Raw genomic sequence first — 26,897 nt, 5'->3', positions numbered from 1 at the left:
TGGTCTCTACTCCTCTCTATTTATAGTGGATCAAGCAGGTAAGGCCACTCTTGTATATATATATACATGTATATTTCAATAGACGGTGTATGATGTTACTGATGTTATAACATGTTTTTTTCTCTCAAACATTCAGATTTGGATTCAGATACCTTCAGAATTTCCATTCAGTGCTTTAAATACCTGATCCGAAACAGGGACAACAAATTCCTGCTCTTACACAATAAAAGGCAGTTTCAAGTACAAGACCTGACTACACAACAGCAGTGTCACGCTGGTAAGATGCAGCTAAGTATAGCAAAAGATTATACTAAAACTATATAAGTTGTGTTTTAGGTTCATAAGCAGTTGGAGACAAAGCAACAACTAACAGATGCAGAGAGATTGTAAAGATGATCCATAATGACCACAAAGACTTCAAACAATGACAAACAGGCACAGAAATACTGCAAAGATGCACAAATGATATGCAAATAGTTATTTTTTGCAGTTTTGTTCTCCCTGTGTCCATGTGGGTTTCCTGCCACAGTCCAAACACATGGTGGTTAGAGTAATTGTTGACTCTAAATTGTCCATAGTGGTGGGTGTGAGTTTCTCTCTATGCGTCAACTCTGTGATAGACTATTGGTCTGTCCAGTGTGTCTCACCCAGTGTCAGCTGGGATTGGCTCCATGGATGGATGGGCTGGTTCGAAGGTCTGAGAGACTTCAGCAAGGGCCAAATTCTTGTGGCCAGAGAAATGGGTCACAGAGAAACAGGAAGGCTTGTGTTGCAGGATTGTTTGTGTTAAAGTTGTTGTGAGGCTGTTGTGCTAAAATTCCTGTGCAAATAAAGCCCAGATCTCATCAATCATTCTGATAGCACAGATGAAATATAAATGCTGTATTAAGATCGACTACTGAAGCACACACATACACATTGAGGCACACAACAGTGGTCAGTCTATGGCAGTATTCTTTTAAACATTGTCATATTTTTCTTTTTCCTATAATAATGATTCCTCAGTCTTTAGTGACATGCTGCTTTTCCTCTTGCTCATCCCGTATTTGCCTAGACTGCAAGTTCAACATCCAGATTTACCAGAACTCTGCTCTAGAGAACAGGAAGGGCAGGGCTGTCATGCTGTATGCCAATAAAGATGGCCAGAAGATGGTGGCCTGCTGCAGTGAGAAGCATGAAATATACCCCCTGGCAATGGTGAGAATTCATTTCAATATTTAACAGTTTAAATACTGATAGGTTTAGGACCTCTTCCTTGTCTGGTTTCATTCACTAGGTCCACTTGATATGTGGATTGTAGCACAAAGTATAACTGTTATAATCTCAGGATATTTGGAGCCAAATGCTTCTTAGGATACATTAGCCAGTAGTGTAAATATGACTTTGTTTGCTATATCTGTTTTTCTCTAGGATCTTCCAGACACAATTGATGAAACTGCACACAAGTCCTTGTTCTACTTAATAAAACTCTCAGCATCTGACCAGTATATGTTTGAGTCCTCCATGTACCCGAGTAAATTCCTGGGATTTGAGCCTGTTGAGGGTAATCCCTCTCTGAACAGGCTGGTCTTGCAAGAGTGTCGTTATGATGAAGTGGATGAGCATTGCCAAGTTATTTTATCCCCATGTATGGAATGATTTCAAAAAGTCATAAGAAAATTAACCTGCTTGCTTTATTAAGGATAAATTGCTATATGACTTGCAATACATCTTGTCCATACAGTTTTTTATTTCTCTGCGCAGTTTAATAACAGATGATCAAACTGTTACCCTTTGCTTATACAACAATAAGACTTATACTGTACAACTCGAAAAGCAAAGAATATAAATTACTGCAGGTTTAATGCCCAAAGACACAGTCACTTATGCAAAATACAAGTTGATGATCAAGTAAATATTTTGTCATCAGACAAAAGCAAATCTATGGTGGTGTATTTTGCAGAAACTTGAGATTTGAGTGGAAGAGACTGTTAGATTAAGATCTTTGATGCAACATGTTTTTGATGCCTGCCTTTAGAGCAGTAAGAAAATGTTGACTACCCACATTTGCCTTTGTGGCTGCTTATTTTTCTGAAACAGGTATTTTGTGGATGTAATTTAAACAGTAAAATAAGCATTTTTATATAATTATCACAAATTTTAATATGCAGATCATTTCTAAAGTGACCCACTTTGTCTAAGTAGAAACTTTATTTTATACTTTTTGTACTTTTATCATTTTATACATTGCATGTTGAATTGTAAAACAACAAAATATGAACTCATCTGTAAAGCAAGATTGACTTTGTATAATCTCAAATTTATTAACAAATATTGCAAATTAATGCACGTAATACGCAAGCAGAACAATGGCTGATAAGTGTTCATAAACATTTACTACATGAGCATTGCATCAACCGACTGAGCAGCAGTATACAAATTATTTTAACAGCTGTTTGCAAGAGCTGTGTGCATGTGCTACAAGTTTTAGGGCAGATTATATTATACAAGTGTTAATTTGTCTTCCATATCTTGTTACTCTTACTTGAAATGAAAAATAAACTTACATTTTTCATAAAGTGTGTCATTCTTTAAATTTTGAGTTTCCTGGCTAATTCATATATCAAGCACAACTTGCATGTTAAAGAGGTGTCCATGTTACTGTAAAGGAGAGCAGGTATTGCTGTATGGCTGTTAATTATATGCAGCTCAGACCTAGCCTCCCTTACTTTTAATGAACCTACAGCACAGATCAGCAAAGCAAACCACTTCGATCATCAAAAGCAGTCTGCCCTAACACGCCCCCCTGCTCCTGTTTGTATAAACCCAGCACTGTATGGCTCTTTCAGCATAAAGGCCTCACAATGCAAGTTACAACCTGCACTTTCGCCTGTCACTCAAAGCATATGACTATAAGCGGAGAGTCATGATAAGGTTGTGGCAAATAAAGATGAAGTGAATGACTGACGTGAATCACTGGTAAACGAGTATTAGCGTAAATGGTGAGCTCTCATACAAACAATGCTCAAATCTGTATTGCTGCCCTGGAAGGATGTACACATTTTGTTCAAAACAAGGTACAGTCACAGACGTTCTCACAAACATGAGAAGAATCCATCTGGATGCCAAACAGTGCTGTTGCGTAACGTGATAGTTGTTTTGTTCATGTCTCCAGTACATATAACAAAGATTGGGAAATAGGATTATCTGTAGAAATGGTAATAACATTTAATAAGACAATTTGGTGTCTGCTTGAACATAAACAAAAGCTGATTGTGAAGTAAAGAAAAAAATGCCAGCTGCCTAATTATTACTGTAACTAACAAGACTAAGCCTGAAATGATCAACATTAATTACAATTACATACCTGTGAATCACTGATGTTGACAAAATGATATATTTATAAGAATTTACACAGAAAAACTTGACTTTTTACAGTTAGACAGGATGACATTGCTTCTCTCCCAGCATCTATTCCTAAGTTTCTCAGTCCATAGTTATGTTCATTTGCTCCAGAGCAGGGCAATGGCTTTGCAGATGCCAACATCATTATAGTTAAAGTAGCAAAGACCAGAGAAGGTGATTGTGGACAGGAGAAAAAGACCTGCTTTGGCAAGCTTGACCTTTGTGTCCCCATGAACATAGTCTGTCAACACCTCTCCAAGACCCCTACAGGACAAAAAAAATAAATAAAAGCATACAGAGAAATGGTGAGCAATTAGAGAAAAGACAAACAGATGTCATTTTAAAAATTAAAGTCAAGGTCTCAGTATGCACCAAATGAACTTTGTAACACTACTTGTTTGACCAAGACAAAACCATCCTCAGTGTTACTTAAGGATTCTCCAAACAAAACTACCTCTTCAGAACAAATAAAACCAGGGTTCATGTTAGTGTTTTTCTTGTCTTACCAGTGGCCGTGCAGCGTCAGGGCAGCCGCCAGGGAATAATCCATGACAGGACCGGGGTTAAAATACGCTACAGGTCCCATGGCCAGCAACAGGACGCTCAGTGTTCGCTCTGCTGTCCAGTGCAGAGAGGCAGTGTTGGAGCCAGAGCCTGCTGTAGAGCAAAACAAACAGCAGACATGGTTCCCTTTAATTGGCTAAATAACATTTGAAAGTTATAAGTCATATATATACTTATGGTAAAGAAATAGGTCAACAATTTGCAACAGTTTGCATGATCACTCTGCTGATGGAAGGCTATGACAGACAAGTCATCACTACTGCACTGCTGCATTTTTCCAGTTGCCAAATACCTCAGTGTTGTAATCGCTGGCATTACTATGTTGGGTGAGAAATGTGAGCACATCTCTAAGTTCGACCACATACATTATTCTATCGCGACCCGATCCATAGCGTTTAATTCACTCTTGATCATTCAGTGTTTGGAGAATATTTATTCTTTCAGCCATTTTGTCCTCTGCTAAAGAAACTCTTAAGCCTCTTAAATGTCCTCATTTCTACTCTTAACAATTTTTATCTTAGGAGCTGTTTTGAGGCCAAGATGTTTTGTGAATCATTTTTATCTTTACTAAGATTTAAGATAAGATAAGATAAGATAAACCTTTATTTGTCCCACAATGGAGAAATTGCATTGTTGCAACAGCAAAGTACAAGTACACAACAAGTCCTAAATGTAAGGGGAAATTCTAAGAAAATGTCATAATTCTAAGTATTTTCTTAGAATTTCATCACTAGAAGCAACTTTTAGGCTTAGGAAGCTTAGTGAATACAGGCCCTGGACTACTACTTGACTGACCTACGGACTGTAGTTTCATATCTGACCGATATTGAGGTGGTATCAGTCATCTAAAGTTCAACAAGGATACTACTGGGCCAGGTAGACCACGATGACCATCACGCTTGGGCTTTGGTTTGAAGATGTGAGTGTTTATCAGGCAGGGTAGATTTTAAAATTTCTTAAACATCTAGCCAATTACCAAACACACCTTCTTAGGTAGCCCTGACTTAGTAATATAAAGATGTTTTTAACCTTTTTTCATTCAATCAAATATGCATTAAAAAAGTTTGACTAAATAGGATTATGTCTAAAGGCAAAAAAAGGTTCTTGTTTAAGGAAAATTTGTGACCAAATAATATGGAAACAATGTTGAGAGTCCAAACGATCTGGTACTGGACACTTCATACTCATTTTGGGCAGAGCTCATAAAGATAATGAGGTTTCGAAACATATGTACAATATCCTCAAATCCAAATTACTCCGTAAAAATTAGATTTCAGTATATTGCTGTCAAAGATAAATCTCCCTCAGGAAATATTGACTCTCATTCAACTAGACTAAAAACCTAACTAAGCAAAGCCATCTTTTGGTTTTTGACATAACGTGGATCACAGAAAAAGCCTCCACCCTTCAATCACTCTGTAAATGATCCCCTAACCCAAATAGTGGGTCACAGTTGGTGTAACCTGTAGACCTTGCTTGAACTCACTCTAGAGTTTGGGTTTCTCAATTGAGGCTAAAAAACATTACACCACCAAACTCTGTTTTTATGTCAAAGCAGAACAACTGTGCTCCCTGCAAAGGTATGTGCATATTTTATTCAACTGAATCATGTTAATCACCAAACTGAACCATTTTGACAGATTACTATACACTGATTACACTATGTACTATGATACTCGTGACCACTACTGGTTGGTTTAATATGATCTCCTTTAGAGTATTTTGCATTAATGATGTAGTTCAGTTCATTCAAAAGTGGGAACAGTGTGGCTTGTTGATGTCACCGTGTCAGAGCTCTGTGGACATTTCTGAGGCTGTGGTATGTCACACTTAGCTCACCACAGGGCGCAAGCAGGGTTATTTTCATTACTGGTCTAGAAAACTCCAGGTAACAGTGAAAAGAATGGTGTCAAATACAGTGGTGGAAAATGTAATGCAGGTGAAACGAGAAATACCACATAGTAAAAATTCTCTGCTACAAATACTGCATTTATTGATATCAAAATATACTCAAAATAGAAAAAGTAAAAGTAACGCACATTTCATATTAATGTATTATTTTATATTATTGAATGACATTTATTGATGCACTATTGTGTTTATCCCTGTTATGTTGCAGCTGGTAAAGGTCACTTGGCCCCACTGAGGACCAGTAAACGTTTGTTTATACTAAGGCTTTCAAAATTAACACATTAACGCAAAGTCAGTTTAACGCCACTAACTTTATTAAACGCACGATTAATGCAGCGAGCATTTCCTGTTTCACCCGTGGCCTAACCTGTAGCAGGAGAAATCGGAAATGCAGCCATAGACAGTAAAGAGTGCAGCAGCAAACAGAAACGGTCTTCTGAACGGTAAATTCATTTACTAAACGATGTCTGCAGATACTTAGCAACACCTGCCACATCCATACCTTGTGAAAGGTTGTTTTCACTGTCAGGGCAGGTTGTTCAGAAAAACCGAGCTGCTCTGTCATCTGACAAGTCAAACAGCCTTGTCTGTTTGAGCAGCTGTCTCAGTGCAAAGAAAGAAATTATGGGAACTTGTGTTTTTTTCTGTTCTTTTTTTTTTCCATGTGTTTAATAGACATGAACAAGGTCTTTGAAAAACATAACTACCGTCTTTGAAACATGTCTATGTTCTTTTAGGGTAGTTTCAATAATAATAAACATACATTTGCATTAAGCATCCATGTTTGTCGATGCTCATGTTGATTAGAGTATTAAAAACCTGAAAAGTATTATCTAAATCTATTACTTTCCCTGATGGTTTAGTTTTTTTTCCCGGGTATCATTTCAGTAGAGGTACTGAGATACCGTTATCTAGGCTGGCATAGGTATCGAAGTCATAATTTTGGTATCGTCAAAACGCTACTGCTCTTAAGTACTTAAGTAGAGTACTTTAGTAAATGTACTTAGTTATTTTCCACCACTGGTCAAATGTCAAAGAAAAACTTCAACTCCAGGGAATTTTTGCATGAAAACATATCCAATATTTGTCAATTATCAAATCAATAACAACTAAACATTGCAGCTTTTCCTGTGTGGAGTGTGTGCTCCACACCCACCGCATACACTGTTAATACTTCTTCATACTTTGACCTTTCAACACTGACCGTGCAGAGCCTGTGATGCATGGATCTTCGCTGTCGGCAGGTAGAGCTGTTCCTGGCACTTGTGAGGCACCACCGCTGGCCTGGCCAACAAAGTGCTGTGGTGCAACAGAGCTGAATAGACAAAATGGGACAAGTAATAAAACTCACTCGCAAGCAGGAATTCATCATGCTGCCTGTATTTGCACACACTCACAGTGATTCAATACAGCAGTCATGGTGTTTGAAGAACAGAGCACGCAGCCTGATCTAACAGTGCAAATATAAGGTCCAATAAAGGAGAGGTAACAGGTCAGGGTGTGGTCATTTTCTAATATAACAGCTACTACACATTGGGACACTGAACTACGTATTGATAATTAAATATTAAGCGCATGCGCAGTTGACTCGTCCAAACCAGACCCTTAGCCGATAGACATTCTTCGCCTTTGGAGTCGTGGCGAATAAAAACGCACAAACCCCGACCCTTATCCGTCACCAGTGAGAGCTGAGGACACTTTCTGACTGGCTGTGCTGCTGTCACCAACTGCCACAGGCTTCCAAAGTGTTGTTTAATATTTACGCGAAGTAGATTTGGGCTGAGCGTAAAGTCGTGAACTTGAGAGTCTCTGCCAGACATGATTTGTTCGTTCCACCTGTCTAGTCAAAACACCCCTGCTACCGACCTACCGCTCTCCAGTCTGTCTAAGCACTCGTCACACCAAGGCTGACATCAGCCTGCAGTCGCAGCTTACATTTAAATCCTCTGCGGCACACGAAGCCCAGCCTGATCACAGCCGCCATGTTGATCAACCAAGGTCACCACACTCACCCGGATGTACTTAGGTCGCTCTTCTTCTTCGGCTCTGAAGTGCGTTGGTATCCACAGTTTGTCGCATTAGCGGCCTCTATGCGTTTGGCAAGTAACTATCTTTGTTTACTACAACATTTCAGTCAGCTAGAAACGAGATATTTCGATTCATCTGTAATTCCTGCAACAGGGTGTACCCCTGCCTCCCACCCAAAGAGAGCTGGGATAGACTTATTACACGAATAGAGGGATTCCCTAATTTAACAGTAGGTGGCGGTAATAACCAGCCCAGTTGTAATTCTTCCTGTAGTAGCGAAAGAAGAAGAAAAAGAAGAAGCGTGGTAAAACTGTAGGTCACGCCAGCTCTTCACAACCTTGTGACTGAGAAAACATAAGCTGTTTAATAACAGCAGCTATTTGATAACGCAATGGACAGTTATGATAATATCAGTGCGTCGGAGAAGGCAGAGGCAGCTGATCTTCAGCGTCTGATCGCTACAGAGCAACAGAAAGCGCAGTTTCAGGCCCAGGTTTGTATGATACCCATGTTAACCTGCAGCCAGTCCTTTAAGTTAGTGTTTTTCATGTTGGATCCATCGCTACATTGTGCTGGAATATCATATTTACATAAGTATTCAGACCCATTTCTCTTGCTCGTTGCTGAGATGTTTCTACGCCTTGATTGGAGTCGACCTGTTAAATTAAATTGATTGGATATGATTTGGAAAGGCACACACCTTTCGTGACAGTGTAGCCTGGTGGCAGCAGCATCAAGCTGTGTGGGTGTTTTTTTTTCAGCAGCAGGGACTGGAAGACTGGTCAGGGTTGAGGGAAAGCTGAATGGAGCAAAGTACAGAGATATCCTCAATGAAAACCTGTTCTCCAGCGCCCAGGATCTCAGACTGGGCTGAAGGTTCACCTTCCAACATGAAAACGATCCTAAGCACACAGCCAAAATACTCTGTGAATTTCCTAGAGTGGCCCAGCCAGAGCCCTGACTTGAACCCTGTTGAACATCTCTGGAGAGACCTGAAAATAGCTGTCCACTGACGGTCCCATCCAACCTGACCAAGCTTGAGAGGATTTGCAAAGAAGAGTGGTAGAAAATTCTCCAATCCAGGTCTGCAAAGCTTGTTGTGTCATACCCAAAAAGACTCGAGGCTGTAATTGCTGCCAAAGGTGCTTCAACAAAGTACTGAGTAAAGGGTCTGGATACTTATGCAATTGTGATATTTCAGTTTTTTATTTTTAATACACTTACAGACATTTCTAAAATTCTGTTTTCATGTTGTCATTATGTAGTACTGAGTGTAGATTAATGAGAAAAAAGAATTTAAACAAGTGTAGTATCAGGCTGCAACATAAGAAAAGTGAAAAAAGTAAAGGGGTCTGAATACTTAATGAATACACAGTATATACGTCATTATTGCTATATGCCTCTAAAAGACAGTAGCCTATCAATTCAGCTCCAGGTTATGGTAATAATTGATATGTAGCAAATAGTTATTTACCAGCTATGTGTTTCTGCTATCTAGTCAAAATTCCATCATTGTGACTTATTAATGCATATGTGTAAGTGTATATAATTCAGTCTTATATGGGTTCCAGGTGCACAGTTTCACTGACATCTGCTGGGACAAGTGTGTGGACAGTCCGGGCTCTAAGTTGGACTATAGGACAGAGACGTGCCTGGTTAACTGTGTTGAGCGATTCATCGACACCACCCTGACTATAACCAACCGCTTCACGCAGATGGTGCAGAAAAGTGGTCATTAATAATGGACTACAGATGCCAGTGGAACTTTGTTAAATCTTTACTCAAGAATTATTTTGTATTCCTAAGACACTGATGGAAGATAATGTTTAGCAGACCTGATTTTATTAATTTAATGTTTGTACTTTTGCCTGGTGATGCTTGAATGGTAAACATGGCAGCAATAAACACCAGTCTGAATAGAGAGTCCATGTAATGTGATGATGGTAAACTGCCATAGTACACTTCTGATCACCATCCCATCTGTAGTTCTTCATGTACTTAACAAACTAAGAGCATTTTTCTATGGGCAGAGCACTGTTCGGGTTCAGTGGTAAATTTGGATGGGCCATTTTTTAATGTCATACCAGTAGAAAACAGAAAATATAATTTTAGGAAAGGACAGCACTAAGAACGATAGCACTGGTGCACAACTGATAGTTTACATATATTTATTTACAGTAACCTAGATAATAAAGACTGATAGCACACACTAAGTGTTATCAAGGATATTTATCTGTAATTTGTAGTCAAGTAAATGTTTCTGGAAAAAGATTAGAGCTAAGAATATATAAACCCCATCTAGTAAGTGTAGTGAGGATGCATGAATGCATTATAATATTTTATCTTAGGGAAACACTAGATGTCAGTATTTTATGTACCTTGTAATCCTTGTACAAGAATGTAGTCTATAATGTCTTAGTGATGCGAAGTATTTAAACCTTAGCATGGAGACTATATAGAAATCTAAAGGGGTCTGGTCAGAAAGGGGAGGGCAGACTAAATGTTTTGGGAGTGTAGGGAAGGGCTGTTTTTATATTTTATTTTGGCCTTGTACTTTTCCTGCCATTCCATGTATTCTATATATTGATGCATTGGTATTATGCATCAATGAGATAATAATATGAGATAACACTTGTCAGTCACAGGGACCATTATTTATTGAACATGTTTAATTTAATAAGTAAGGGCAACCTAAAAACATAATCTAAGTATTTTATTGATAATACTTAGGTACTTTAATTAGGGTTTTCCTGATGAATATTTGGTTTTCATGTAGTATTATTACATTTATCGATACTTCTTCTAAGTATCTGAATGTCTCAACCTCTCGTCCAAATCATAAAGAAACTGAAATATTCTCCAGCCAATTATAGCCAGTTGTAAGCTTCTTGTATAAGGCACATCATATAAACAATTTCTTCTGGTGCTGGAAGTATAGTTTCATAAGTGAAAGTATCCATACCAGTTTGTAAGTGCCATAGTAAACCTATCAAAAGCAACAGTACTTCTTTTGTAAAAAGTTGTGTACTGTGTATGTTGCTGTGTTATCTATTGGTAAACTGATTAAACTGATGCATCACTATATATGCATAACTTTAGGTGGATCAAAAGTTTTTAAATTTAATCTTGGGTTCAGCCCATTCCTACAGACCCCACAATAAATCTGAGCTGAGCTTAACTGTCTTTATTCTTTGCTTTTTTGGATAATAATTTCAAGGTAATTTCACATGTTTTGTACCTTAAACATGGTTAAATGAAACCATCTGAGCAGTTTAACATGGAAATATCAGTAATAGCATAAATGGACACAAAAAATCTTGAATATTGCATTAGTTAAGTAAGAGAGAGTACATTACAAATCTTCAACACAAAGTGTAGAAAAGGCAAAGGGGTTTGAATCATTTCCTAAGCCACTGCAGGTTTGAAATCTCATTTAGTGTTATTTTCAAAAGTTTTATTTTGGCAGAAAATCATCTGAAACCTCACAGACATCACATGACAGTAAAATCTATCATCAGGGGACAAATAACTCAATGTGCATTTATACGAACCTACGTGGGATCTGGGATGTATTTCATAAAGCAGATTTAGTGAAAAGTCAGAGTAGTTAACCCTGGGTTAAGGGAAATGTGGAGTTTTCTGTTCAAGAAACAGATGTCCTTTAAACATGGAGTAATTTTACTCCATGAATCTAACCTGCTTGTTGGCAGATTTTCTTTAGGAAAGTCAGAGTTTTGGTTTCTACTCCTTCCTGTGAAGTCTGCAGAAACTATCAGGCAGTTTCACTACCTCATTCATACTGTTAATCTTAAAGTGCTGATCACAGCACAATCATTTTCAGAATTTAGTCTTCGGGGAAGCACCTAAAAATCCCAATTAGACAGTAGCTAATAATTTATCTTTACTGACATGATTGTTTTTATGAATCAGTCAGTGTAAGGACAGTAGTTTCTCCTCCCATGTACACTGTGGATTTATCCTCTTTTCACAAAAAAATACATAGGCTGTGCAGTCTTTTATTACACTGGCACTGCATGGATAGGCCTATTAGAACAACTATTATTTTGTCAATCAGATCACTTCCTGTCAAGCCTCAAGATATGAGGGAGTATTAGGGCCACAAGGGAAGATTTTTTTTTTTTACTTTTTGCACATAATAAAATTGAAATGTTGAGAATAAAGACAAAATGTTGGGAATAAAGTTGAAATGTTGAGGATAAGGTTAAAATACTGAGAATAAAGATTAAAAAACAATACAATGTCAAGGTGGATTATAATGATTTGAAGGTGAAATGTAGACTGTGTGTTGAAAGTGTATTGTGTTCAGAATGACAGCCACTGTATTTTGAAATAAAACTACTGAATTCATTTCTTTAACGTGTCAAATATGCTTAACCCAGATGAGGTCATAATACTAAGCCTATACAATAGGCCTATGCCATGCATGTTTCTAGGATGTTCTTATATTTTATTTTGAGCTGCTGCCAGGTGCTTTTGGATGTACCTAAATGAATATAAAACATAGTCACATCCCACATCTTTTTCATCTATAGCCTACTCTTAATAGATACATGGTCATAAATGTTAAAAATAAGAGTACTAGGCATAACAGTGCCTCTCAAACTTACACATTGACTCCAGCACAATTTTTCTCCCATGCCAATCCTCAACGCTTTGCTGCTGCATCTTCGTCAGTCATTGGACTACTGATTCAAATAGCTTTGTCAGTTATTGGACTACTGATTCAAATAGCTTCGTCAGTCATTGGACTACTCATCCAAGTAGCTTCATCAGTTATTGGGTTACTCATCCAAGTAGTGAAACATTTCGACCTAAAATCTAGAGTCTAATTGCTGTGACTCAACCTCGAGAGTTCAGGGTTAAGTTTGTTAGACCTGCTTTGTGGAATACACCAGTGATCAGAATGTCAGTTTATGGGCTGCCAATAGACAGGCCCTGTAATCCTACGTGTCCAGAGCTATAAACATAGCATATCAAGTAAAATATCTGTCATATCAGAGAGGGCTGACACAGATAGATCAATATTCAAAAGGCATATTGCTAATCCAATAGATTGGAGTGAACATGTTGAAAATAGAACATATTTTCTGCAATTACAACTAAATTGTAAGGTTATTAATATTTTTAGCTGCCCTTAGTGCAGATTTAATGGCGGTTTCAATCCACCCATGCGGTCTGGCTGTGTGTTCTCCTGCAAAGTGCACCCGTCCCTCACTTTGGAACAGTTCTTTGGCGTAGTGTACCTGCTGGTAGGGAGTGAACAGGGCAAAGGCTCCCAAACTATAAGGATCTAAGCCCCACTTCTTCACGTGTCCCCCTGTAAACAGCTGCCTGATGTCCTTTCCATGGATCTTGACCAGGTCTTCCAGGACCACAGCCATCAACTCCTTCTCACTCATCCCTTGGAAGAGTGTGGAATCATCAGAGCAGGTGTAAGATGCCAGGAGGGCTCCAGCCACTGTACCAGGGAAACTGTGGCTGGGGTAGTAGATAAAACGAGAGGGCCGGTCTGTGATACTTTTCCCTCCTTTGATGCCCTCTATCTCCCAGAAGCGTTCCTTGAAGCTGAGCACTACCTTGGTGGAGCTGGCATAATGAACTGAGCGCAGGGCCTCCATTTTGTCCCCTGAGAGTGGGGGCTGGAAGTCAATGAAGAGGGAGGCCTTGGCCGTGGCTGTAACCAAGGCATAGTCCACTGTTAGGTTGGTCAGAGAGCCTGAATTATGCCAGTCCTGGTATGTTATGGTCACATTACTGCCCCCTGTTTGATTGATCAGCTTGACCTTGGAGTTGAGAAGGATCGTAGCATTTAACAGTGGGTAGAAAGCCCTAGGGAGGTGGTCGAAGCCATCTGTCACTTCAAAATACCTGGGGAAAAAAAACACTTAATAAAAACTGCAGTGCAAAACATAATTTAAGACGCTCTAATGACTATTTTTATATTAACAATGCATCAAATGAGTGTTTTTACGATGAACATTTTTTTTATCTGATTGTAACTAAGGGCCAATTCAATATTACATTCATTCTCTTATCACAGTTCAGAACAATTGCATCTATTTTGCACTAATTGTAATTTCTTAATCCACTGCTTGTCATACTCGACCACACTACTGAACAATAATCAACATAAGAACTCACCAACTGTACACATCTTTTAATCACTGGCAGACTTTTCCAATAAGTTCAATAGTTTTGACAGCTTGCCTAGACCAATTCAAATTCCCATCCAGAATTGCTTCAGGTAGTTCTGTTTGCTCCACCTGCTCAACTGGCAATCCCTTTACATTCAAATCAAGTTGAGGCTTGTGTTTAAGTGCAGCCAAAAACAATAACTTTTTTATTGTTACATTTAGAATTAACATTTTTCTCATCATCAATTTTTCAATTAACTGTAATTCGCCGTTCAAAGTATAGAAAGATCTTCAAATCGTGTTGTATCATTTGCATACATCATTACCTTAGCTTGATGTAGTACTAAAGGCAAATCATTAGTGAAATTATTTTTTAAGCAGTCCTCTATTATCAGGATTAAAAGTGTTGCAGTTGAATGTCCTTCATAATATTTATGTTGAGAATCAGAAAATAGATTTTTATTTTTTCTATGACTGGAATTGCTAATTCATCATCATCATTATGATTATCATCATCATCATCATCATTTCTAACACGTTACTAAGAATTGATATCAAAATGATAGGCTGGCAGTTTGGAATAACTTTTTGTCTGCCCTATGAGTATTTAAAATGTGACAAACAGGTCCTTCTAAATAGTTGGGTACCAATACATGTAGTTTTACTTGCTTTATATTTATTGTTTAAATTAAAATCTCTATATTTACTGATACGGAGAAATCCTGATACAGCTGAACCACATGGATGTTATTTGTAATTTTAGTAGCCTGGCCAGCCAAACTAGCGCCTTTTCTATTCTATACAAAGAATTCTACCACATTCTTTCACTAAGAAATGAGTGGGTCTAGCTGGCCAAGCTACCATCTTTCAGCTCATTATTTTCATGGCCTGCAACTCTGCCCTTCACCACTCTGATTAATGTTTTTTACAGCTACAATAGATAGTTTCCACTAAAAAAGACCAACTGTACTCCAACTCTCAGGTGCTGGTGAAGATCAAAACAGAAATAAAAGCAGAATGAACATTGGACAGACTACTTACAGGTAGCATGTTAGTCTTTTAGAATATTATCTCTGAAAATAAAGCTATGAGTATGAAACAAAACAGCTGCAAGTTTCAAGGTGGACCACTAAACAATTAGCAGAATCTGCATAGAAAGCTCTGTAAAGCCTAAAATGGTCAATATGAGCTATATCCTTTTAGACACAGAATCAGAATTGGTACATTGTCAGTATGAAATATCCAAAATAGCTCACTTCTTATGCTGTTGAACTGTTGCATCAATAACATTTGCACAAGTACTAAAGCATACTGTAGAATTTGTACTGTAGTGAAGTTGTATTAAATAGCAAGAAATTCAAATACTCGTATAAGATCATCAAAACTGTAATTCAATACAATACTTGAATAAATGTTCATAGTTCATTCCCTCAGCGTCTATCGCTAATCTTTGTTAAATTATCAGCCGTCCCATGTATTGATATCATTTTGGGCTTTCAGAGTTTTTTTCATCTTACTGATGGAAACTTTGCTCTTAAAATGGATTAAACAGAGTCAACTGTAAAGTAACTTTAAGCAGCCTGTAAATGTCGACATTTTTGCAATTGTGCAACATTTTTGTGTTATCCTTCCTTGTTAAACACAAAAGATGAACATGTTGCATTACTTTACTGAACATAAATAATGTTTATGGTTCCAGACCCACTGAACTTTGTCTCAGCCAATGAGATTAGCTCTACCTTCAGCAATAGCTCTGACATCATAAAACTAATGAAATATCTCTTACTCAATTTTGTCACTGATGTCTGACTGTATGTACAGCATCTCTGTCAGTGATATGTAGAAGAGGCTGTTTTCATTCAGGATGTCCCCAGTCATCCGTAAAGCACCACGGCTAAGGTTGCCTACTTTCACCAGATATTCCTGTCAGCAGCAGAATGTAAAATGTGATTTATATAGGCTAGTGGCATATTATTTAAAAATTCAAACTATACACTGTGTGACATCTATTAAGACAATTTCACAATACTGTAAATGAATCCTTACCTTCACTGTGTAGGTATCATATTTATCCAACATGGCACTGCAGCCCATTGTCTTGAGGTCGTCTCTCACCTTAATCACAAAAAGCACTGCGTAAAAAAATACATTTCTGTCCTTGTTTAATAAAAAGATACTGTACACTATTGTGTACAAGATTATAATATTAGTATGAATATTTAGAGTGTATCCAGACCTTCCACAGTGCCTGATTGAAGAGCTGAGCAGCTGATTTCCCTCTCTCCCTTTCGTTCAAGCTGTAGTTGAGCACACCAGGGTTGTTTTCCACAGCAAAGGTTTTCTTTAACACACCATTTACCAAATAGTATGTGTTGATGTCGTCTTGAATGAAGTGGTTTAGGGAGATTCGTAATTTGGCAATAAAAGAAAGTAGAATCCTGTGGAATAAATGCTGCATATTAATTTGGGATATACATATGTAAAAAAAAGATCTGACATTTTCTTTTAGAATAAGAAAACAGGGGATAGGTGGAAGATTTAGACAATTTAGTTATAGTTGCATTAGTTGACTTAAACACAATGTTGACATATTATCAATATATGAAAGCTGATATTTATATTTACCAAACAGAAGTCATATGATCCATTGTTAATATAAAAATATTGATTAGAGCAGAGCAGCACGGTGGCTTAGTGGTTAGCACTGTTGCCTCACAGCAAGAAGGGCCCGGGTTCACAAACATGGAGCTTTCTATGTGAAGTTTGCATGTGTGATGTGATTTTACTATGGGTGTGATGTTGTTTGTCTTTGTGTGTCTATATGTAGCCCTGTGATGGACTGGTGACCTGTCCAGGGTGTACCCCTGCCTTTCACCCAAAGAGAGCTGGGATAGGCTCCAGCAGATTATTCCATGGGTGGGAATAAGCGGATATAGAAAATGGATGTATGGATGATTAGACCAGCTACTGTAAGTGGACGTAGCAGTACCACACAGTAAAAATACTTTATTTCATTCTGCTGTCCATCTTTTACATCAGTAAAATTAATCCTAAATGTGCAACATTTGATATTACTTTCTCATGTCTTATGTCATTACGGTTACTAAATCATTTTCTAACCCTATGCCTTTTAAGGTACTGTAGCTCTTTAATTCATGAGGATGGTAAAGGTCTGACGGAATCTAAACCAGAATCTTTTTATTACCAGCTTGCTAGCGCTGGTGCTGGCAGTGTGATACTTTTCACTAAAAGAGTACAACAAGACCCCTGAACAAACTAACAGTCGAGCCACACAACTGTGCTATTTCCATTGGCATCTGTCAGTTTGATCCTCCAAATACTGAACAAAGAAAGAGCCATTAACACATTGCAACAGTCACAGTTATGTTAATTGAGACATGCAAGTATTTTTTTTACTCACTTATGAAAGCTGGGGATCCTCATGGCTCCCACTTCGGCATACCAGCCTTCTTTACGGTTCCTGAAGGTCTCCACACGTCCTCCAATTCGGTTACTGGCTTCTATTATGGTCACCTTGTTGTCCATGAGAATGCATAATCAGCATATTAAATACTCTGTATGTTGCATGTACAGACTATATGAGTAAAATGCCCCTAAATTCAAAGGAAAACCTGTGTCTTTCCGATCAACATGTACAAGTACATTATACACGGCATAGTTTCTCTCTCCTAGGTTTGTTACAGTATAAAGAAGTATGAAATATAAAACAGTGATATAATATATTAAACAATCTAAAAAAGCCTTTATTGTGCCCCTTTTAGGTGTCAGACTTTGATGTGTTAATTTTTTTGTCAGAATGAAGGCAGTGTTAATGAGCAGGTGGTAGTTACTAGTAGTAGTGGAAACCATCTTATATGGCTATACAGAGTTTATATAATTCAAAGGAATAGATATGATCAACAGATGGTGTAAGATTTATTGTTTTAGTGCTCAGGAGTTAATTGTTTTATTAGGTTTTATTAGCTGATAAAAAAGTAAACAGCTCTTCCTGTGGAAAAACCCATTGCTTTACTTTACAACACAAGAATGTCACTCTGGATGGGATTTAAATAGTGGGAAATTTTGCCTGTAAAATTTTGCACATACGTGCATAAAATCACTGACCAGAACAGCTAGCTAATGTAAACACATCCCACTACGCCAATAGGACTTGAGATGACAGACTCTGATTATATGAGTCAACAAGGGATGACTCACTTGTCATGAGTTGCAACTCATTCCAGTAAGAAAAATGAAACATTTCAAGTTGAAACCATTACGTCCTCACTATAACTGAACTTACCTTATGGCCAGCATCTTCTAAAACCTTTGCAGCGGTCAGTCCAGCCATACCCCCACCGATGATTGCCACATGATGCGGCTTCTTAGTGGCGGGAAGACCTTTGTCCACAATGTTGAGAAGCTCACTGTAGTCTGTGTCTTGTAGGCACTCATACAGAGGATCGCCAATGATCCCACTCACACTAAACACCACAACGCCGACTAAAACTAAAGGAACTGGCAGAGACAGAAAATATCAATTCAAGAAAAAAAATTCAAAGCAACTTGGGACATGTGTGGAAGATGAGGAATATTTTCAAACTCTAATAGTGAAACTTTAACAGTCAAACCAGAAAAAGAAAGATTTCTAAAGAAATACAAACTTTCATTTTCATTTCTTTATTTCTGAGTTAACAGGCATAAACAATTAACATAACTAAGCAGAACTTATGACAAATTACATAGCAATAGTTTTTACAATAATTGGCTCATATTGCACAATTAGTTTTCCCTCTCTGCAATTCAGATTTTATTCACTCATACTTCTAAGATTAATTTTATATCCATAAAAGGTTATTTATTAAACCAATATCAACATTTAAGTGGCATCAGCATTTAAGTATGAAATAAATTGATTAAGTTTTAGCAGTTTTAATACTTACAGAATTTACACAGAGCCATGTGAGGAATCATCTTGAAGACTGAAGTCCTCAGTCTGGACTTCCTTCTGCAGCTGGCACTAACACTTTGAGAGGAAAATGAAACCTACCAACACATATACAATAGGTTTAGTGGGAGAGGCTCAGGAAGTGTTGTCATTTCAACAAGTAGAAAAGCTTTTTCAGGCTAAATTCTATTCACCTGTGTCAAAGGTAATGTATTGTAAGTTGTCATAACCCTCTGCATGGCTGAAGAGAAGTAATCAAGTCCTTGATAAAGCTAAACGTTCAGTGCTGTGTCTCCCCATATAATAGCAGCCTGAAAAACCTGAGATGTGTGGTATGTGTGAAATAGAACACAATGTCATTTTAATGAGCGACTACGTGGCTCCTCAGGTCTTGCAGAAATATTTTCCCACACCGGCTCCAGAGTCAACCACTCCGAACAAATCAGATTAGTGAGGTTATACTAGTCATCTGCATAGTTCATTCCCCCCCAATCTTCACTCATTTAAATACCTGGTTAGCAAAAGCCTCGGAGAAAGAGACACCTGATCTATTTACTTGATCTACATCACAGTTTATCCATATGTGTGTAGCTGAACACATGGCTGTTGGACGTCAAGGAGCAGGTTTTATTTCACATTTTTGTCAGCATATCAGAAAACACTGAGGCACTGAACTAATGGGGCTTTAGGATCTAAGTCATATTAATGTATGTGTATGTGTAAAGTAACACTCTCGCACTAGGCTACACTTAGAAATCAGAGGTCTTGTTGGAGAATCTAAAGCCAGTTTGCCATGTCGCAGATATGGAAATAGTAGGGAATCGTAGGAATGTATTGCTATGCGTTTGCAGGGTGAGGGGTGGCATCTCTGGGCAAACAGCATGGAAAATAATGACAAAATAAGATTCTGCTTTTTGATATCAGCAGTGGGGCCACCATGGTCAGGAATTCAGGTCAGGAACTTGTCTCATTTGGTTTTAGGTCAGGTGATTGTAGAGACCAGGTCATCTGATGCAGCACTCCATCACTCTCCTTTTACTTCAAACCACCCTTACACAGCCTGGGGTGTTTCAGGGTTATTGTCCTGTTAAAAATACAAATGATCAAATGATGGTCCCACCAAGGTCAAGTCAGATGGGACTGCATGTTGCTGTGCTGGTTGTGTGTCTTGAATTCTGACTAAATCCCCTAACGATGTAACGAGCAAAGGAGCCCCACACCATCACAGCTCCTCTGTGCTTCACAGGGGGATCCACACACCCTGTTGTCTCACACCCAATCCTATTTTTCTTGGCCAAATCAAGCTTTTCTATTTGAGTCTTCCGCGCAGCTTCATAAATCATGATACCACATTTGAGCCATATATATATATGTATTAGTGTAACAGTTCTCTATTCTCTCTCTCTCTCTATATATATATATATATATATGTATGCATACATATATACATACATATATGTATGTATATTATGCATATATACATACATATATATGTATGTATATATACATATATGTATGTATATATAGAATAGAGAACTGTTGGAATACTACTACATGAGTAACCCCAGCGAGAGGGGCTACATCATGAAGGGATGTGGGACCTATGGAAACTTCGAAACCCACCATCTAGACTAGGGCCAAAACAACCAGCACATAACAGCAGGTTGTAAGATGCTAGCAGGCAGAGCGTACATGGAACGCCATAACCAAGTGGCCGGCATAGTGTACAGGAACATCTGTGCCGGTTATGGGCTGGAGGTCCCAAGGTCAAAATGGGACACACCTCCAAAGGTGGTGGAGAATGACCAAGCTAAGATCCTGTGGGACTTTCAGATACAGACCGACAAACAGGTGATGGCTAACCAATCATATATAGTAGTGGTGGACAAACAACAGAAGAAGGCCGTAGTTATAGATGTAGCAATCCCAAGTGATAGCAACATCAGAAAGAAGGAACATGAGAAGCTTGAAAAATACCATGGGGCTGAAAGAAGAACTAGAAAATATGTGGAAGGTGAAGACAACAGTGGTCCCCGTGATAAACGACATCCTCAGGGCTGTGACCCCCAAACTGGGAGAGATCCCAGGAACAGCATCAGAGTTCTCAGTTCAGAAGAGAGCAGTGCTGGGAATAGCTAAGATACTGTGAAGTACCCTCAAACTCCCAGGCCGAGATTGAGGAACACACACCACACACACACCACCCGTAGGGGGGAGAAGGGAATTTTTTTTACATGTAACAGTGCTTCTTTGTCAGCTCCCCATTCCAAGCAAGCAACACTTATTTCATTGTGTCTCAGTATTTTCACTTTCGACTCTGTCATCATGAAACAACCGCTGCCAGAGAACGGGAGCTGTGGGTGTTGACTGTCAATAAAGCAATTCTTCTTTATCTTCATATTTTTTAGTGATATGCAGACATGTCATCTGTTTCTGATAACCTCATTCTGACGCGTCCGTCAGGAGCCGGGAGGCTTTTCACGTTTGAACATACGTCATGAATCAGGAAGTAAATAAACAGAGCAGACGAAAGGTTGGAGGTTTGTCACCGAGAGCCCACACTGACCATGAGAGCTCTCAAAGGTCACATATTTTCTTTCGTTTTATTGAAATAGCTTTGGGCAATATGTCTACGAAAGGACGGCACTGTACGCGTTAAGACTATGAAGCATGCAATGTTATAGCTAGCCAGTGTTGCTTTGGTCTTTGGGTTCTTGCCTAACGCTACTTACTTTTAGCCAATTCTGATCGATTTAAGGTTGCTTTTCGTAATTACAAATAATGGCAGCAGGCAGGACATTTTTCCAGACCTCCGACAAAAATCAACAATATCTTCTTTTTATTTCGGCATATATGCAATACAATAAAAAAACGCTATGTCACTAATATTTGCTTTTGTATCCCCCTGCTAATCATATTTGGTCCTTAGTCCGCTAACGTTAACTACCTATTTATTAACGCTAACCAAAGTATTAGCGTCAGATTCGACATTAACTAGATTATGTTGAAATGTGTTGCTTCAGGTCAAATAGCCCGTATGCCGAATGCTGTAGTTGCATCTAATGGAGTCATTATCCTTTTTAAAGCAGGTTTTTCAGGAGAATGTGTGTCAGGCAACAAAAAAACAACAAATTATTAACATTTCTCGGCGGGTTTCAGTGTCGCGTTTTGACACTGGAGCACGCGTTGCCACATAAAGAATAGCGCAGATATTTATTGGAGAAAACATTAATTTAACGGAACTGCCGAGACATCGTGTATACCAAAGTTAGCAACTAGCATAACTATGTGTTGGCTTTATGTCCACGATAGTTAAACTGGTCTATAGGTTAGCCGTAGTTACGGCAAAGTCAAGCAGTGTTTGACAGCACCAGTTGTATAAAAATCTGCATAAGCGGGTATTATATTTACTTCATATCCCTAAATAACATTTTAAAACTAGTTAACTGTAATAAAACTACACAGACAGCAAGCAAGAGCTGTGTGATTTGTTTTTAGACTTAAAGCAAAACAGTGTTTAAGTAAGATGCTGTCTGCATTGTCTTCCATAGACAATTGCTGCACCTGAAAACATAAAATACACGAAGTTTGAGGAAAAGGTGTTAGTAGAAGCCCAATGGTTCATTTTTGACCATGTATTCATCAATGTTAAGCCATACTGAGATCATACTATCACCCTCCCAAACGTATTCTGAGCATGTTTTGGGCGTACTGCTGTATCTAATCTAGGTTTTCTGCATTTGTTTTGTTCTTAAAGGCATGATGTTGCTGTGACATGTGTAATCTCCACATCTCTTCCTGAGGGTGTCAGGCCAGACAGTAAACCCTGCAGTGCCATGGCTGAGGTGTTGGGAAAGGGGAGTTTGTTGGGCTTTGGTGTGGTGTTAGCATGGCTAGTACTGTTCCACCTGCTGGTCAACATCTGGTTGCTCTGCGTGTTCACCAGCCTGCTGGTGGTGCTTGGTGGCTGGCTGGGCTCGCAGGCTGTGCTGGAGTCCAACAATGTGGTTCACCTGGAGAGGTTTATCACATTTGAGCAGGTAAATGTACAGTCTCCTGTGGTCTAGAGCTCCAGTTTGTTTCACTTTTGATTTGGTAACATGGTTATATAAGTTTCATAGGGTTTACTGATAAAGATAATCTGAAAACCTGTACTACATGGGCAGGGTGCCTTGAAGACCAGGACTGGGAACCACTGGTCTAAATATTGTTTTGGAAAACTGAAGCCTTGTTCGGGGTCCCTGGTTCCTCCATTCACACTCATTTTGACTGCTAATTTTCAGATTCCACCTACTCTGGAGGATGAGCAGCGCTTGGACCAGGAGATCCACAACACAGTGAAGAATATCATCAGGGACTTTGTCACCTCCTGGTACTCAACTGTGTCCTCTGAGAGTGGTTTTGAAACGGAGGTTCAAGAGGCTATGATCTCCATGGCTAGGGAGCTGAAAATGCGTGCAAGGCAGGTTGACAGGAAGGTATGATTTAAAGACCATAGTGTTGGAAGCTTTTAGTGGTGCAGTGTGTGTGCATGTACTTTGTTTATGTGGGGGGTTATGAAAAACTTGCAAAGAGGCAGGAGCACATATCTAGGGTACATTTCTTACAATGGAAAAACAAAGTTTAACAGTTAAACCATTAACCTCCATATAAAAACACATCCCAAAAAATATATCCACAAAAAATATACAAGGAATAAAGAAAAGCATATCAAAATATAAATGCTCTCTTGCTGTACATTTGGACAGTAGGAAGTCTATCTATGAAAGTGGTCTTGTGAGAAGAAAAGCAAAATGTAAGTAAAAGGAAAAATCTACTTATAAAATTGAATACTGTCCCTAACCCTGATTAAATGATGCCAAAAAATGAATAACACTGTTTTCAAAGTTGCACATAACAAAATATGTGTGACTCTGTGTGAGACTAAACTGACAACAGAAATAATAAATGTTATATCAACTGAGCTAGTCCTAATTCAATTCTGTCAACTGTACTGAACAAACGATAATTTCATACTCATACTACACACCATATGAAAACACTAGTGTTTACAGGAGGACACACACAGTGGTTACATTTCATTATGAATATTAACTCTTTTGTACTGCTGCTAGCCATGGCTGTATTAAAAGAAACTGTCACTGGATTCACTCAGTGAGCTTGTTTGCTTGTTACATTTAAATTTGACTTTATCTTTACTGATGACTGCAGGAACTGACACAGAGGATCCTGGATCTGTTTGGCTGCCACCTGCAGGACTACATCACAGCCAAGGAGCTGGTTAACAAGCAGCAGATTCCCCTGACAGAAAAGTGGAGCCATGAAAGCGAGCAGTTGTGGAAAGCATATTCCAGGGTCACAACACCTCATTTTGCCATGACCAGCAACACAGTGGAACTCAACTACACCCGAGCTGTTGTTGACTTGTTGCTGCATGTTTTGGTGCCATTGCCGCACTTGGAGACCCGCACTGGAAGATTTGTTGTTGGAGAGCTCATCACCTGCAACATCCTTGTTCCTCTCATTGCAAAACTGTCTGACCCTGACTGGCTAAACCTTCTGGTGATTGAAATATTTGGAATGTCCAACAAAGCGCCAAAATTGATTGCTTCAGAGCCACCGACTTCATCCCCACCACTACCATCACTAACTGCTGAGTCAGAGCTTGGTTTATTAAAAGAGACAACACAGGCACCTCCAAAGAGTTCTGAATGTCCTCCAGCCAGATCAGAGACTGAAATGTTCCATGAGACAGAGACACCTGAACTTGCTGCCTATGATGTGGTTGATGCAGAGGAGGTGGTCTGTCCACAGCACAACACAGAAGAAGAAGACACTACTCAACCCTTTCTCAAACATTACTTGAGAGGAAGCAAGTCAAACCCATTTTATCAGGAAAATGACTCTGACCTGGATTCTCCTTTAGTTGACTATAAACTTAGTTCTGTTGATTCCCTGGTTATGGTAGGCCAAGGGGAGGGTCTGTATGACAGACAGAAAGAATGCACCACAGCTGTGGAAAACAACAATGGTGTAGATTTAAATGATTCTTGCCCCTGTCCAGGGGATGGCCCCTGTCCTAAAGTTCGGGTGGCTTCAGGACCAGAACAACATCCTTATGGCTACGGCTCCTCAGCCGAAGGGATGTCCAGTGTCAACCACCAGGACCAGGAAAAGAAGGGCAGTTCCCCTCCAGTAAACCCATCCAAAGAGTTTATTCTGCATGTAGAACAGGCTGGTTTAGGAAACCCTAATGAACTGATTGTAGTTAGTCCTTTGCCGAGCTCTACCCCCATGCCATCATTCAGTTTCGAGCCCCTCAGCAGCCCCGATGGGCCGGTGATCATTCAGAACCTCCGTATCACTGGCACCATCACAGCTAAGGAACACAGAGGCACAGGCTCACACCCCTACACACTGTACACCATCAAAGTAAGATGACATCTTTGATCTGTTTCTTTTTTCTCTGCTCATTATTCATTATTTTTGTCATGTGTGGTTCCTTTCCATTGCATCCTTAAAGCATTATTATGTTTACAGATTAGTTCTTCTTTGGTGTGTCTGTTGAGCCCAGAGATGACAATACGACAATCCATAGAGATTTTGACAAGCAAAATTCAAAGAGAAGTTTCAAATGTTCAAAAGTTGTTGAAAAATTCAGGGAACTCTGGAGTTTTGGACTACTAGTAGTGCTATGGATTTTGAGGGAAACATTTCACAGGGCTCCCATGCATCCTGGAAAATCGGAAAATATAAGAGAAGATTTCCAGTCCTGGACCAGTCAATTCTGACTTACCTTTGCTTTTGGCTGAGAATGTCAACACAAAATAGCAAGTTTTACAGTTTGTTGTGTTGGTTTTCAGTATGAGACAGCAATGGGTTGTGAGAACACAGGAAACATACAGCCGTGCTCTGAAGATGCTGAAGTTGCTCAGATGGTTTGTGAGCATTCATCTCCCATTCAGCCGGTCGCCTATCACATGGTCAACAGACGATACAGTGAGTTCCTCAACCTGCAAACGCGGCTGGAAGAAAAAACAGATCTACGGAAACTCATCAAAGGTCAGGAGGGTGAACTCTATGTGTTTGATTTAATCCTAGGAAATTGCACATAAGGTCTAGTTCGATTAACATTCGGTACTTGTGCCAGAGGCCAGCATTTTACTATAATCTGGTTGTTGCAGGTGTGAAAGGTCCAAAGAAAGTATTTCCAGACATGCCATTTGGAAACATGGACAGTGAGAAGATAGAGGCCCGGAAAGGATTGCTGGAGACCTTTCTGAAGGTGGGCAGATTTATATTTTATGGCAATTTAATGTTTTTAATCTTTTATTGTGTATGGTTATAGATTTATATTCTGTCCTTTTTTTCAGCAACTCTGTGCCATTCCTGAAATAGCTAATAGTGAAGAGATGCAGGAGTTTTTGGCTCTCAATACAGATGCCAGGATTGCCTTTGTCAAGAAACCTTTCATTGTGTCTCGCATAGATAAGGTTTGAGCCTGAATATTTCAGTATGGTACAATTGAATAAGAACCACTTTATACAGTATGTGCTTGGTAATAACTATGATTAGTGTGATGCTGTAAGCATAAAATATATGTCATTGTTTGTTCACATGCGTGTTTCAATTGCAAGTGAAACAAGTGTGTTTGTGTTTGTGTGTAGATTGTGGTGAATGCCATTGTGGACACACTGAAGACAGCATTTCCTCGGTCTGAACCGCAGAGCCCCACAGATGAGAATGAGGGAGAAGTGGATGGAGGGAAAATAAGCGTGGAAAAGAAGAGCAAGTATGATTCCAGAGATCTAGACAAGTCTTTTTCCAGGCACACAAAAATATTCAGAGTAACAACAGGCATTAAATTTAATTAAGTTAAATTTATCTGTAAAATGAATTAAATAAAA

At 38.9% G+C, this 26,897-nt stretch overlaps 4 protein-coding genes across 6 annotated transcripts in view; 2 read left to right on the top strand and 2 right to left on the bottom strand.

Annotated features, from left to right (window-relative positions):
- Window positions 1-2,278: 2,278 nt before the first annotated feature.
- On the bottom strand, window positions 2,279-7,887 carry sdhdb (succinate dehydrogenase complex, subunit D, integral membrane protein b). Of its 2 annotated transcripts, none has more exons than XM_026298190.1 (4): window positions 7,795-7,887; window positions 7,064-7,174; window positions 3,891-4,041; window positions 2,279-3,648 (listed from the first exon to the last, which is right to left on the bottom strand). In XM_026298190.1, exons 1-4 carry the CDS (start codon window positions 7,841-7,843, stop codon window positions 3,483-3,485), a joined length of 477 nt encoding a protein of 158 aa, XP_026153975.1. In that variant the 5' UTR covers window positions 7,844-7,887; the 3' UTR covers window positions 2,279-3,482. The 2 variants fall into 2 exon arrangements, with proteins under 2 accessions (XP_026153975.1, XP_026153983.1); XM_026298198.1 differs by having other exon boundaries at window positions 3,891-4,038.
- Window positions 7,888-8,144: 257 nt separating this feature from the next.
- Window positions 8,145-11,198, top strand: timm8b (translocase of inner mitochondrial membrane 8 homolog B (yeast)). Its single transcript, XM_026296835.2, has 2 exons — window positions 8,145-8,380; window positions 9,459-11,198. Exons 1-2 carry the CDS (start codon window positions 8,279-8,281, stop codon window positions 9,624-9,626), a joined length of 270 nt encoding a protein of 89 aa, XP_026152620.1. The 5' UTR covers window positions 8,145-8,278; the 3' UTR covers window positions 9,627-11,198.
- An 831-nt stretch (window positions 11,199-12,029) lies between these two features.
- Window positions 12,030-19,084, bottom strand: il4i1 (interleukin 4 induced 1). The gene is made up of 7 exons (XM_026296819.2): window positions 18,986-19,084; window positions 18,346-18,560; window positions 17,464-17,576; window positions 16,279-16,480; window positions 16,089-16,157; window positions 15,829-15,965; window positions 12,030-13,776 (listed from the first exon to the last, which is right to left on the bottom strand). Exons 1-7 carry the CDS (start codon window positions 19,014-19,016, stop codon window positions 13,008-13,010), a joined length of 1,536 nt encoding a protein of 511 aa, XP_026152604.1. The 5' UTR covers window positions 19,017-19,084; the 3' UTR covers window positions 12,030-13,007.
- A 2,423-nt stretch (window positions 19,085-21,507) lies between these two features.
- Window positions 21,508-26,897, top strand: part of snx19b (sorting nexin 19b) — a 32,848-nt gene continuing 27,458 nt past the window's right edge. Inside the window, exons 1-8 of one of the 2 annotated variants that reach the window (XM_026328715.1) lie at window positions 21,508-21,573; window positions 22,748-23,030; window positions 23,274-23,468; window positions 24,202-25,422; window positions 25,854-26,052; window positions 26,175-26,275; window positions 26,364-26,483; window positions 26,658-26,782. In XM_026328715.1, coding sequence (XP_026184500.1) covers window positions 22,827-23,030; window positions 23,274-23,468; window positions 24,202-25,422; window positions 25,854-26,052; window positions 26,175-26,275; window positions 26,364-26,483; window positions 26,658-26,782 — 2,165 coding nt within the window. In that variant the 5' untranslated portion in view covers window positions 21,508-21,573; window positions 22,748-22,826. Of the gene's footprint in view, window positions 21,574-22,747; window positions 23,031-23,273; window positions 23,469-24,201; window positions 25,423-25,853; window positions 26,053-26,174; window positions 26,276-26,363; window positions 26,484-26,657; window positions 26,783-26,897 lie in introns of those variants that run through there. The other variant, XM_026328723.1, reaches the window with a different exon arrangement.

The sequence above is a fragment of the Mastacembelus armatus genome, chromosome 13, assembly GCF_900324485.2.
Source record: "Mastacembelus armatus chromosome 13, fMasArm1.2, whole genome shotgun sequence".
Classification (NCBI taxonomy): domain Eukaryota; kingdom Metazoa; phylum Chordata; class Actinopteri; order Synbranchiformes; family Mastacembelidae; genus Mastacembelus; species Mastacembelus armatus.
This window is presented reverse-complemented; position numbering and strand designations above follow the sequence as displayed.